Here is a 14,252-nt window from a genome sequence, read left to right as displayed (position 1 = left end):
TATTTTAGCCTTATTCTATATATTTCTTCTTTTATGCTTCTTTTTATAAATGATTTTTTTTAAAGTTTATTTCTTATTTTTCATTTTCACTTTATCGTTTACGAGGTTTAAGTTTAAATTCTAATACATACAATTTTTTTCTTTATTTTTAAGACCTAAAATGTATTTGTAAAAATACTAATTATCATACAAAATTAATAATTACTACTTAATATTAGAAATGAACACTTATTTAAAAATATATTTATTTTAAGTTGGTTTCAATTAGAATGGCAATGGATAATAAATAAATAAATATCCATTATTATTCGATTTATTTATATCAAATTCGAATAATGATAAATAGATAATTAATGGATTTAAATAAAATATTTATTATTCGTGATGGATTTAAAACAGATACGAATAATATTTTTTGAATATCCAATATTCAAATCTGTTTAAATTTTAATGAGTAATAATTGGTATTCAAATTTTTATTCGAATTAATTACTCGTTTACATATATAAAATATATGTAAACTTTATGTTTGTAAAAGATTTTTAACTTTAAAAAATAACTCTTACTTATTATTAATTAAAAGTGAATTTGAATTTTAAATTAAAATTTTGTTTATTTTATATTTTAATAAAAAATTTAAATAAATGGATATTTTAACAAATTCAAATATTTAAATAAATATTATTTATTTAAATAAATTCGAATTTAAATAATAATATTAAATTTAAATAAATATTTAAATAAATTTAAATATTATAAATATTTAAATATTATAAATATTTAAATAAATTTAAATATTATAAATATTAAATGAATTCGAATATAAAAATCACAAAAAAAAAAAAAAAAAAATTCGTTCTGTTGCCATTCCTAGCATACAAGTCTTCCAAAATTACTGACTCCAATTATTTAGAACAAAATGCAAAAACCAAAAATGAAGGGGTCATTAAGTAATTCAAGAAATTAATACGGTGCGTTTTAAAGTTCTCGTTCATCGTCTCAAGAAAGAAGCCATTGCGGGAAATTTTCTTCTAAGAAAGAAGAGAAAAGAAAAGAAAAGAAAGGAAAATGAGCGATCGAGAACGAGATTGGGATTTCTATCTCCGAACCGTCTCGAACAGCGCCAGAGACTCGAATTTCGCTAACGGCTCAGCTTCCGATCCTTCTCTTCTTCACGCCGTGAAAAAGCTATGCGATTTTTGTAAGCAAGAAGAGAAATACTCTGAGGATTTGGTCGCTAGGGTTTACCCTCATATCAATAAGCTCTTCCAACGATCCATTGCTTCTCTCTCTCAATCTACCTCTTCCAACGGAATTCTCTTACAGGTTCCAATTTTTTCTATTTTCCTGATTTTTTATTTTAATTATTGAAAATGTTAGAATTACTTGAATATTTGGTTTAGAATTTTGATTAAACGTATTTAAAATGTAATTAATGCTTTGATTGAATTTTTTTTATGATTTTTTTATTACGTATTGAAGTTTGATATGTTAGTAACTTAGTGTTTAGCTGATGTGTATTTCTCTTTTGATTTTTTTTTTCTAAAAATCGAAGTTATTTTTTTTAAAGAAATTGATAAAAATTTAAAATTTACCACTTTTTTCGAAGATGAATTGTCCACGGGAAAGTAAAATCATGATTTAAAAAAAAAAAAAAACTACATTTTTGATGTTTAAGTCTCCAAAAGCAATTTTTTTATTAAGCAAAAGAAACAAGTAGCAAAGAGACAGCCAAACAGACCCTAAAAGTTTTGCTTTTGTAAAGGTTGGTTCGAGATATGAGGGCAAAAATGGCATGGCTCAAAATTCAAATATTACTTCATTGATTAGATGGCCATAGTTAAAGTGTTTGTGTGCCATAGCATTGTAGTTTAGCAGTATTGTTTATATCTTTTTTTTTTTTTTTCTTTTTTGTTGTTTTGGATTTATGGATCAGGTCATTCTTCAAATTTTCCTCGATTTTGGAGAAGTGGTTCTGCATGATGCTGATCCCAGTCTCAAGACATTTTTCCGTTCATGTTTGAGCCGGTAATGATATATAGTATTGTATCAGTACTTTTTTTATGGTTATGTGGATAAAATTTAAGCATAACCCTACTGATGGATCAGCATTTAATCTGTTTAGTGCTTTATGTGGGGCTTTTCTTCTAGCATTCATTTTATCTTGCTTATATTCTTATATCAGTGTGCATTTTTTACAAATTTCAACATTCTGTTTCTGTTAAATTTTATGATTAGCACTATTCTAAATTTGCGAACAGTGAGTTTGCAGATCCTGTTGTTGCAGCGGCAACTCTTGATTTTCTAAATGAAACAAGACCAAACTTCTTATTTCTTTCCCCAACTTACTACCTCAGGTATGATGCTATGAATTATGATTCAGAACAGTTTCTGTTGATAACATGATGCTTTTTAAGGCATTAAAGATGCTGAATATCTGAACAATTTACATTTCCTTTTGGAGAATGTTGTTTAAGTTTATAAAATGGTGTTATTATTGTGATATGGCTTTAGATGTATATCCTATTATAACCTATTTGTTGGTCTTATGTGTTATGCAATAAAAGATTAAAAGTTACAGAGCCTACAGAATAGAAATATAGGTTCATATGCCATTCTGAGATCTGAGTCACTGCATGAATACGCTCTGTATACTTTGTTTCTTTCAAACATCAGTTAAGTCATTCATATTGATCATAAATAATCATATAGTGGTGAAGTTAAAACTAAACATGCTTGTTCTATGGAACTACATTTTTAAGTAATCCTTCTTGACTTGATTTGGAAATTATGTTTTGAAACTCAAAGGTTCTATGTTTATAAGCTATTCATTTCCCTCCGTGATTTCATTTGTTATAGCTCATATTTCCTTTGCTCAATTATTTATTTTTCTTACTTTTGAAACTGAAGCCTTCAAGTTGAAAAGTAGACAGAAGATGAAATCAAGTATTTATTTATGTGAATCTCTTGCTAATATTCTTAATGTCTTTGTAGTTTTTCCCTTTGCTTCTGAAGCTGATTGCATGGAACGGGCAAAAGTAAGTTCTCCTATCTAAGTTTTATTTCAATTTTATAGGCCTTAGTCTTTGGTGTCTGGTGATATGGTCTATTCACTGACTGGCGATAGTCTGCTTTTTGTTTGGTCTTTCTCCACTTCTTGATCAACTTTTATCAGTAATAAACTGGCTAAACTGATTCTAATAAATGAGATAAGAATTTAATGGGGATTATTATATCCCTGTGATGTGGTTTACAGAATAAAAACATTTAAACATAGAGGATGTCACAAAGAATTTGTTTTGAAGAGTTATTGAAGTAGATATGAGCCACTAACTGTCTTGTGTATGCTTTGCAGGTTAGAAAAGCAATTTCTCAAGGTTTTTCCGGGATTGGTGTCACCTGGGTCATTTGTCCCACTGTTTCCATCTTTATTGGACTTACCAAGTGAGTTTGTAGTCTGGGCTTCTCAGCTGACTACATTGTCCTGATGTCTGCACTTTTTTCATACACCCTTTTACCTAGTTTTGCATTTTAAAACCTTATTTACAATTCTTTCCTTGTTTTGTTTCTTGTTCTATGTGAATTCAGCTGGTGTTGAATGATGAAGTGTATTTTTCTTGTTTCTTCATAAACTAATTGTTCTGTATGACCTTTGTTTATCTATGTTAGTCTTGGTTGTGGCATTGGAAAAGGTAGAACAAAGCTCAGGGTCGCTAATAGGAAGTGGTATAGCTTCGATCCAGAAGAGTACAGCTCCTGAGGTTATATGTGGGACTTTATAAATTATGTATGTTCTAAGTAAAAACTCATTATGTAGTGCAAATAAAGCTCACTTTATATGACACAGATGCTATTTGCACTCATGGATGACGCTTACACTGGTTCTACCATTGGGGACAGAGGGGGAGACTCTGAGTCTGATGATAGCAGTACAATGGACATCGCTGGTCCTCTGTTTCTTGAACTTCTCAAGGATGAAAATGATGGCCTTGCTGTATGTTTTCCATTTCTAAAACTCCATTTTATAATTAGACAAATGCACGAATAAACCTGGTATTACTGGAGGCAAATATAGTTGTCTAATTATTGCAGGCTTTTTTCTGTCTTAAGAATTTGTGTCTATATGCTCTTGTAGACTTTTTTTTTTTAATTGTTATTTGCTCTATATAAAATATTTTTAATTTCTATCAATGCAAGTAAAAGCAACACTTTGCATCTTCTCTAAATTAAGGTTAGTTTACCGTTGTCTTTAGCATTATAATGTTACCTCACTCTTTCAACAATGCGATATCATAGTTTCAAGCTATGTATTGTGTTTATGCCTACATTAAAACTACTGTAATTTTAGATCACTAATTTCCATTTTTTTGGGATGTTTGAAATAAGTTGACACCTGATTGATTGTTTCAGGAACGCCACTGGACTTCTCCTGGGGTTGCTGCAGTCCTACAGGCTGCAATGAATAGCCCTCAGTCTGATAGATTGAAGCAGATACTTAATATGGCACCTCGGCTTCTTGATATGTATTTTACTATAGCGTTGCGTGATGCAAATAACTGTATGTTTATTGTCACTTTGAATCCGTTTGGTATCCCTTTTAGTGTATATATAACTTTGTCTACAGAGCATTTATTTAAAGAGTTGATAATGTGCTGTGTATCTTATTGTTACTTTGTGTTCTTGCCTCTCTTCTTCAGCGTTAATCCGTGCATTAATTCCCATTCTGATGGCAAGAAATTCCACGTTATTTCCTGACAAGAACTATATGTATGAGGTGTGTATATATTTTCAAAAAATTAAAGTTCTTTCATTGCATTTCTTGTTGGATCACTGTCTAGTGGTTTTGGTGTTATCTGAAGAGGGCTTATATTAATTATTTGGGTCCATACCAATATTCTTATGTTCGATAAACAAAATGGTAGCATCATTCTTTTTTCTTTTTTTTTTTCAAATTCAAACATTTTTCGTGTAAAGGTCCTTGATATGGTACAACAATTTAGATGCTGAGATAGAATGGCTTGTGTTTCTGAGAGGTTTTATTTTTGCAGGCTCGCAAAAGACTCGTAGAATTCATGCTTGCTGCATTTCAGCGTTCTCCAGATTTTATTGCACTCTTGAAGGTATTTGTCATACAAGTTTTATACATGTATTTTATCTTGTGTCAATAGTGAAATTGATGTCTTAAAGGATTATGAGTCCTGTGTCCTTTTTCATAATTATGCTGAAACTTTATTTCAGACAAATGTTATTATTTTATATAGTCTTGGTCCAATTTAACCTTCTGCAGAAGCCTATAATTGACAGACTTGGGGAGCATATGACAGCCCAGAAAAGGTCCAATAATTACATCCTATTTTTTCAGGTAAACAGGTGCCATGCTTAAGTTAAGGATCTAATTTCATATCATTTTCCTTATATAGACAGAATTGGCATTACAATTGTGTTGGGCTGTTGGAGAGCATGGTGGGGGTGGTGGATCCCACAAAGATGCCGCTAGGGAACTTTTTGAAAGTCTAGAGCTACTTTTGTATGAAAATCTTTCATCTAGGTAATATGTTGATAACTCCCTTTTTCTGTCGTCTCAAAAAATTTCTTTCTAATGTTGGTTAGAACAAGCTGACTTTTATCTTGGTCTTGGAAGTCGTCTAGGCCTCTGGCAGGAGTCTGCTGTCAATTCTGACAATAGGAACTTCAGAAAGTTATCACAATCAAGGCTTCTATGTTTTGTTATCACAGCTTGCCACACATCACCGTGAACTATTGCCAAGAGCACGTGTGGCCTTGGGCAAGGTTGTATTGAGTTCTTCAATTCTTTACATTTATTTTGATCAAATATTTGTTAAAAAGGAAATAAATTCTTTAACTTAGGCATGTTGCCTAACAATTTTCTATTCTCATTTAAGGTTGCTCAATCTCGAATATAAGATTCAAGGGTTTGGAGGTGAGCTCATGATTATTTGGGGTTAATGGATGAGCCTGCTATTTGTTTGTCTGTCCTGGGGCCTTACCGACCTTCACATGGACACATGCACCATCCAGGCACTGTCAACTGGAATGAAGGAGGCACAAAAATGATTGCACGTATCCCGTTTTACATTCTTGGTGACCAAGAAGGTAAGAGACGTTGCCACTTCCCTTAACCCTTTCGGGATTTTTCCCTCTTCTGCCAAAAAAAGATCAGGATACAGTTTTTTCTGCTTTTGAACAGGTGAAATCAATAGGGTTCACCCCTCCATTACAATCTTCTGTTAACTTCATTGCTTCTGATGCAGGTCCACCCTTCCACGAATTTTCTTTCTCAGATATTCTTCCGAGAAGACGATAGCAACAATCCTATTCTCTAGGAAGACATCTCTGGAGTTCCTAATTTTATCGGAGTTTCCAGTTTAGATATTTATCATTCTTTTTTCGTCTGATTATGGATTTTACTGTTAGCACATTAGAGTGCATTAGACTGATGAAAGTTCCGGTATCTAGAACATAAATGGTCTATTATTCTTCCTAGTTGATTGTTTTGCATACCTAGAGCGTCCAAATGGGTGAATGTACAAACATTTTAAACAAATGGATAAAAGAATCATGTATTGATGAATATCCTAATAAATCATAAATATTTATTTTGTAACAAATTATTAAATGTAAGAAATCTATGATGTGCATAATTTGTTCATGCCATGCTCTTAGAACTGTTCCTCTTTTTCCTGTTAATATTCCCACACAGAAAAACCCTTTTACAGGGTCGAAAAAATGCCCAGTTCCCTATTTACGCTGTAATCAGCACCATTAAAATGGAATGTTATTGCAGCAAAGTGCAAAATCATGATAATTCGTTGGAGTTTCGTAAGATAGCCCAAATCCTAAAATGACAACTCAAAACACGATAACATAATAAAAAAATGATAATATAAATGTAACATAGGTTAAAATTTTAATAAAAATCATATGTGCTTAACTAAAATTAAAAATTGTATTTTCTGTAAAATATTGTGTTTTTACACAAATTATAATATAATTTTCGTGTAAAATATATCATGAATATACAAATTATTAATATTTTATATTATATGAATACATAAATTACCGTTTCTATCAAATCCTTTTGGACTTTGTTCTTTGAAGTTTTTGAGACCTGTAATAACCTTCAAAGACTGCTAATGCTGCTTCATATATATATATATATATATATATATATATTGGGCAAGAACTTATTTTTTCTTTTATTGTGTTAAATTCCCAATATACAGGAGACAAACCTATACTAACACGAACTTCAAGTTCCAAACTCCTTAGTTACATATCTGACAACATAAAAAGATAAACGATGATACACAACACGAAATTTCCCTTCTGTCAAAGGACCAATTCATGTCTCAGCTGCCAAGAAACCTGCAACACTTGATTTTGAAACATGGAATTCATGAACATCTATGCATCTTCTGAATATACCAAAAAAATAAAAATGTGTCTAGAGACTTACCATTAATTAGAAGCTACATGTCAAGTTTTGACAAATTGCATTTCAGACCAATCAGCTATAATAGCATCCTTGATTGAAGCAGCTGTTGTTGTTAAGACAGCATCAATGGTTCTAAGCGTCGCGGGAGGTATATATTCCTCTGTCGATGACCTGTCAGCTGTGTGAAATGCTATTGTTAAGATACTTCCAACAGGTTCCTCTCCTTGCCCCGGTGGCTTATCAGGTAGAATGGCAAACCCTGATGGCAAAACGGCTGCAAATTTGGGATTTCCACCATTCAAGATCATGGACATGGCAAAGATATCAATTGGTGCATATATCACATATGAGCCTGTCTCGTCTGTGAAACTTTCTTGTAAGTACAATATCTCAATTTTGTTTGGAGAAGACTGCAAATTTAGTAATTATAATAGTTAGTGCATGGGAGAAATTGTTATTAGGATGATAAATGACGCATCATAAAAAATGGAAATGATTAGCAAATTACTCACATTTACTTGCATAACAGAAACACGATTTTCAGGATTTTCACCATTTATGACATATGCAAGTTCTCGGACGAATCGTTCATTTGAAAGTAAATCCCACTGCATATTTAACCACACAATTCAACTATGAAAGTTAGTAAATGAACAGTTCTTCCGTTGTTCTCTGCAATTTGCTGTTCCATGGTCAAGGCAGCCACTGTAACACTTTTATAGTGTCAAACAGGGATGGAGGATGTACCCCAAAGAAAACCAACATGGCGAGGACCAAAGCTTAGAAAAAAATTTCCCTTGTTTTACGTACCTTGTTTCTTGAATGTTCATGACGAAGAAAATCAAATAGAATCTTTGTCGGTATTGGGAGCCGAAGTGAAGTTGTAAAGATTATTGTGCTGCTAGGAGGCTTTCTTGGAACAGCTAAGGTATTTCCAAACCTGAACCTAATATCTTCACCACCAATATTTTTAGGTAGTTGCATCCATATATTCTGTGTACAAGAACTAATGTTCATGAAAAAATTTCTTGTCATCCTCTCAGCCAACTTCAGCAGACTCTCCCTTCCTGATTGTGGTATTAACACTGAGCAAAGAAGTTACATAAATTAACTATACAAATTACATAAACATATATAATTGTATTAGCTTTCATTGTTGATGTCCAAATCTGTTGCGGTTGTTCACAGTGTTGTCCAGCTGAAATACCGAGAAGACAAAAACAGTCAAAGAGCACGGATTGGTACTTTAGAAGGCGCTCCGATTGTCAAATCGGTAACAGATTTGAACATCAACAGGCATATAATAAGAAGTGGAAAAAAAATTACCACCAGCATCTGTTGGAGTACTTGTTGCCATTGAAGTTGCAAGCCATTGGCAATGTCTATTGATCATTGCAATCCATCGCTTCGCACTAAATGCAAAACCTGAGCTAACAATTGGAAGAAAAATAGGATGAAGTGATCTATTATCGACTTCTACATGTTCCACCCATGTAACCTGAGGAAATGCAACAATAAAATTTGAGATTTGAAGTTACTACAATTGGTTAAATTTGAGCAATTCTAGTCACCTTAGAGCTTCCATTTGGCATTTCTTGGATTAAACATCCTGATGGCCTTCTTCGGAACTGTACTTGTGGATAAGGGAATAAATTTTCCAAGGACACATCAACAACTCCCCATGTTCCATAATTTAGCTTTCTACAATACCTTGCAAAATAGCTTTGTCGAGCAGGAATTAGTGGTGTAGCCTGATGAAATTCTGCTGTCATCTATAAGAAAAATGGATTGGAATAGCATGCTTAGTACTATGGACTATGGAATATATTCTTCAGAAACCTATGACTATTGTACAATTTGAATGACAAATGGCAACTTAGCAAACTGACAAGAACGATAGCAAAATGAATTCAACCATTACACATTAGTTTAAAAATCAATTTTAAAACTTCACTAAAATCCCAAATGAATTCAACACATTAAGGATATTAGTCATGGTTGCATAGTAATGTTGCTTCATCATGATTTGGAGGTAACATTAGTTAACAATGTTATTTTTTACCTTTACATACATATGAATTAATACGGCTAGTTTATTTAAGAAATATTCTATAATATGATCAATCTATTAAAAAAATCTATGATACGACTGATCTATTGAAGAAAGAATCTATAACAAAATATCTCATAAAACAATATTCTATAATATGATCAGTATTTAACAATGTGATCAATCGCCTCTATAATCTTTTAGCCGTTGTTAAAAATATTTCATTTGTCCATGTGCTTAGAGATGAAAATCACTTTGCTGACTCTCTAGCTAAGCTGGTTGTGAACCAATCTATTGACTTGATAGCGTGGTTGTAATTTTGTATCCTTTTATCATCTAATAAAATTTACTCTAAAAAAAACAATATTTAAGTATTTATGTACTATTTTTAAAAATTCGAATGTTTTGAACGTGTCTCCACTTGTCATGAATCATTTCCATACATGCAATATTAAAGAGATCAATAGGGCAATAAATCAAATGATTATTTGATTATTAAATTTCAAATAAAAGAGATAAATAAAGCTGATTTTGAGGTTTACCACTTGAAGCATTCCGTTATAGCTTCCGTCAGTACCATCTAATATAACTCCAAGAAGTGTGGTTGTCGAGACAATATTGGAAAATATTGTCGACCATTGCTTCTAATCATAAGAAGATAAAATATATTATTGAAGACATTTAAAAAAAAAAAAACTTCATAAATTAAAATAAACTTACAAAATTAAGTTGTAAAAGAAAACTTACCGAATCCATGAGCAATTCAACAATGTCGATAGGATTCATATTAACAAATCCAATCTCTCGCGAAGCTTCGATATGCAATGGTTCGAATTCAAGTTTTGAAGAGGATGTTTGCATATCTTGAGGGAACTCGTTGTTGAAATCAAAGCTTGGAAAGCATTGAGGTTCACCAATTTCAACCATTCTTATTATCTCCTCCATTGTTGGATCAAAACTTACAAATCCCCTCAAGTATTGAAGCCCATTTAGAGTCTCGATTGTGCTATTTCCTTTGCGTTGCCATAGAGGTTCGCCCTTTGAGGCCATTTGGATTAGCTCTTCCATAGCTTCCATAGCTTGCTCAATGATTTTGTTCTTGTTTAGTTCAGCACCAACCGAGACTGCCATGAGAAGATCGCTTGCTCGCTGCACATGATCTGTTCTAACATTTGTGGATGATTCTGAACCTGGTGAATTTGTTGGAGATTGAGGATTATACAATGATGGGGAACCAACATCTTCATTACTTTGCGAAATATCATCGTTATCCTCCTGAATTTAAATTTGACACAAACACACACACACAAAAAAAAAAAGTGACACATTAAAAACAATGAAAAACAAGAAAGTGATTAAGATAATTAGAGCAAAATGGCCTTATTTATCGTCTACTTGTTTTCATCATCATGAAATGGAGTTTAAAAATTAGGGTTTTTAATTTCATGGATTATGTTTAGAAATGATAACCTTGTTCCTCATTTATTTATCTTGTTCATCATAATGAAATGGAATTGAAAATCTAGGGTTTCTTTGTATTGTTTCATTTGTACTATTGAGGAAATCAAATCAAATCAAACTATATTTAAGTTATAATTTCAAGAGAAAATTATAGATATATCACCTGGAATAATGAACTATATGAAAATTTACCTCTGGATTCATTTCAGGAGGATGATTTAACCCTAGCTGGTTATCATCAACCTCAATTTCATCCCTAGAAGCTGCTGGTAAGGGCTCCATAGAACTTATCAAAATCACCAAAAAAAAAAAAGAAATTAGGCTCTAACCATATCTTTAAAAAAAATTATTAGCAAAAAAAAAAAAAAATCAAAACAAAAGATTAATTTCCTATGAAAAAGAAAAGAAAAAGAAGTGGGAATTTTTTTTCTCTTCTAAATTCAAATTAAGAACTCACTGTTCCATTGCTTCAACTCTATTCTCAATGTTATCAAAACCACCATTGTTGAATTGTTCCTCATAGTTATCCTCTTGGATATCATCACTCCCATTTGCTCCATTTTCACCCATATTTTCCATCTGCAAAAAACTGTTTTTTTAATTTAATTTATCTAACAACTATAACCCATAAATGTCAAAAGATTAATCTAGCAACAAAAATTTTCAATTCACTTTTTTCCCTTAACCTATATCAATAAAAATGAATACAAAAATCTAGAAATAACAAAAAAAATTTGAAATTAAAACAAGAAAGAAGAGATTAGAACATGGATATAGATAAAGAAAAAAAGATTAAATCTAAAATTGGTTCATGCATTATCCATACATGTCTTTGAAAATCAAAATAGAGAAAAAAAAACACATACATGAAAGCAAAACTGATGAACAGATCTCTCTCTCTTCTTTCTCTAGAGTATCACACTTTTTTTTCATGATTAAAATTATCAAAATTTTATTTATTATATTTTTTTTGGAAAAAATTGTAAAATTGAGAAAGTTGGCGTCACTGTACGGAAGGATCACAGCATTTGATGGCACGTAGAAAGGGGTGCATTGCCAGGTTGAAAAGCTTTAATTGTTCAAGTTCTTTCCTGACGTGGCAATTCCTTGCAATTTGATTGGTTAAAGGCTTTATTTGGCCAGTCCATCTGTGGATTTTTACTCATGGGGTTGCTGATGATATTCTCACTTTTATTAAGTCATGTTTCTTTTGGTGAAATTAAACTAATTATTAATTTTTTTTCTAAGATTGGGTTAAATAAAGAGATTGTATAAAATTTTTGAATTTTAAATTTATTAAATATTATTTTTTATATGAATAAATTAGTTAAATCTCAAGATTTTAATTATTAATTTTTTATATTAATATTAGTCTTTCATATTAACACGTTTTCTATCAATCTATGTTGATTTATCCCTTATATGCATACCCATGTAAATTGCATATCCACTAATAATAGCGTAATTTGTTGATAAAGTAGTAAAATTTTAATTCTAATATCAAAATTTTATTCTTATAATTAAGAGTATAAATGAATAAAGTTTTCAATGAATTGTTCATAAATATATTTAGTTTTTATTCGTTTATATTCGTTTATAAAACTTAACAAATGATTTTGAATAGTATTTTTATGTTCGTTTATTAAACGAATTTAACACGAACAAAAATTTATTCAGTTTATTTATATTTGTGGATAAATTCGTTTAAAATTTATTTCAAATTCGTTCGTTTATTATTCGTTTGTTGTTCGTTTGCTATTCATTTATAATAATACTAATAACATTATATTTTTATCCTTTATCCTAATCATATTTTAAGGTTCGTTTATAGTGTTTGGATTTGTTTATATTTGTTTAAGATTTATTTATTTAATTTTATTTGGTTATAATTTATTTATTGTTTATAAACATATTCGTTTTTATATGTTAATGAACATATTCACTTAATGTTCATGAATAAATTTATTTAACTTAATTGAACCGAATGTAAACTGAACATGAATATTTTATCATTTAAACAAATCAAATTTTAATTAACAAAATAATTTTCTTATCGAATATGAATTAAGTCCGAACACCTCTAAAAATAAACAAATAAATTACAAGTATATATTTATTCGTTTATATTTGATTCATTTACGGCCTTACTTATAATGTCAAAATTGCAAAAGGAAAACCCAATAATTAAGCTAAGCTAGAATAATATACATTAACTTCAATCCATTATGTTTCTAAATTCATGTCAAATTAGTTTACATTATTGCATAGGTTTATAATTAAATAAGTTTATTAGAAAAAATTATTTAATCTACTTTTAAAATTTTTATCTTATTATTTATTGGATTAAAAAATTAATTTAATTTTTAAAAAATATTATATTTATAAATACTTTCGAATTCTTTCAATAATATATTAATTGATTTAAAAAGTCGATAGATAATTTTATTAAAAAAAATGCCAAAACTGTCAAAAACGCAATAATAAGTTCAGGTAGGATATTATATGCATGAACTTCAAATATCCATTAATAATTGGAGATGCTAGCCATATCAAATGTCCCATCACAATTCTCGAGTACAACCCTTTCCTCTGCAAACATGTCGGTAAAAAAGAATAGTTAGCCTAACCAAAGATTATGACAAAAACAGCTTCCCCCTTCATATGGCTTGCTAGCTAGGTCTAATTTCATAGGACAATGAGCTGCCTTTACATTTCCAAAAATCAACCAACGTTCAATTCCACTTATTCTCTTAGTTTGATACTGCTTTTAAAATTGTTTGGATTGCTACTTGATTTCAAAGACGAATACAAATTTTTATAGCAATTTTTTTTGGAAGAAGAAAAAAATACAATATATTGAAGTAATATCTCAAATAAATTTAAATTTCATTATGAATTCAAAGTTTAATGCAGAGAGTTCATTTATTTTTTTATAAAAAAAATATATTCTCATAAAATTAAGTTTCAATTTTCCATATTTATATATTTTTTAATTTTTTAAGTTATAATTTTTTTTATAGAAAAAAAATTACTAAGGGAATGAAATGAAAGAAATGAAATGATAAAATGATTGATTTGTACTATTAAAAGAATGGAATCATTTTGACAATAATCGTAGCTATATATAGCTAGGTTAAAAAGGCTAATAGTACGTAAAGGCCAACTAGGCTCTCTCTGTCTCTCTATATATATAGATAGAAATTGTAATAGCTCTAGAAGACGAATTTCTAGATGCTTTTTATATATGGCTCTTGTTTCTGCTGAGACGGCAGGGTATGATTCAGT

At 30.3% G+C, this 14,252-nt stretch overlaps 1 protein-coding gene and 1 pseudogene across 2 annotated transcripts; one reads left to right on the top strand and one right to left on the bottom strand.

The window, feature by feature from the left end:
- The first annotated feature begins 996 nt into the window (after positions 1-996).
- Positions 997-6,521, top strand: LOC111275703 (uncharacterized; annotated as a pseudogene). Its single transcript, XR_016333731.1, has 15 exons — positions 997-1,326; positions 1,937-2,028; positions 2,262-2,357; positions 2,995-3,038; positions 3,356-3,444; positions 3,670-3,761; positions 3,848-3,994; positions 4,411-4,558; positions 4,698-4,774; positions 5,049-5,120; positions 5,288-5,334; positions 5,421-5,548; positions 5,642-5,790; positions 5,904-6,114; positions 6,273-6,521. The product of XR_016333731.1 is annotated as an uncharacterized LOC111275703 (transcript).
- A 798-nt stretch (positions 6,522-7,319) lies between these two features.
- LOC111276142 (homeobox-leucine zipper protein PROTODERMAL FACTOR 2-like) lies at positions 7,320-13,566 on the bottom strand. Its single transcript, XM_022861948.2, has 11 exons — positions 13,513-13,566; positions 13,108-13,161; positions 11,425-11,546; positions 11,160-11,253; positions 10,254-10,781; positions 10,049-10,150; positions 9,028-9,228; positions 8,783-8,954; positions 8,267-8,541; positions 7,969-8,064; positions 7,320-7,866 (listed from the first exon to the last, which is right to left on the bottom strand). The coding sequence occupies exons 1-11, from the start codon at positions 13,564-13,566 to the stop codon at positions 7,498-7,500; spliced, it is 2,067 nt and encodes a 688-aa protein (XP_022717683.2). The 3' UTR covers positions 7,320-7,497.
- Between the last annotated feature and the right edge of the window lie 686 nt (positions 13,567-14,252).

This window comes from Durio zibethinus, chromosome 25 (genome assembly GCF_047325235.1).
Source record: "Durio zibethinus cultivar Kanyao isolate XHJ-2024 chromosome 25, ASM4732523v1, whole genome shotgun sequence".
Classification (NCBI taxonomy): Eukaryota; Viridiplantae; Streptophyta; class Magnoliopsida; order Malvales; family Malvaceae; genus Durio; species Durio zibethinus.
The sequence above is the reverse complement of the archived record's forward strand: the minus strand, read 5'-3'. Positions and strand labels throughout refer to the sequence as shown.

Excerpts from the sequence above, each read along its gene's own strand:
- LOC111276142 (XM_022861948.2), bottom strand. The coding sequence starts at position 13,566 with ATGTTTGCAGAGGAAAGGGTTGTACTCGAGAATTGTGATGGGACATTT. Across the intron at positions 10,782-11,159 it reads CTCCTGAAATGAATCCAGAG|GAGGATAACGATGATATTTC; the intron begins GTAAATTTTCAT and ends ATTTAAATTCAG. Across the intron at positions 7,867-7,968 it reads TTTCTGTTATGCAAGTAAAT|TCTTCTCCAAACAAAATTGA; the intron begins GTGAGTAATTTG and ends CTAAATTTGCAG.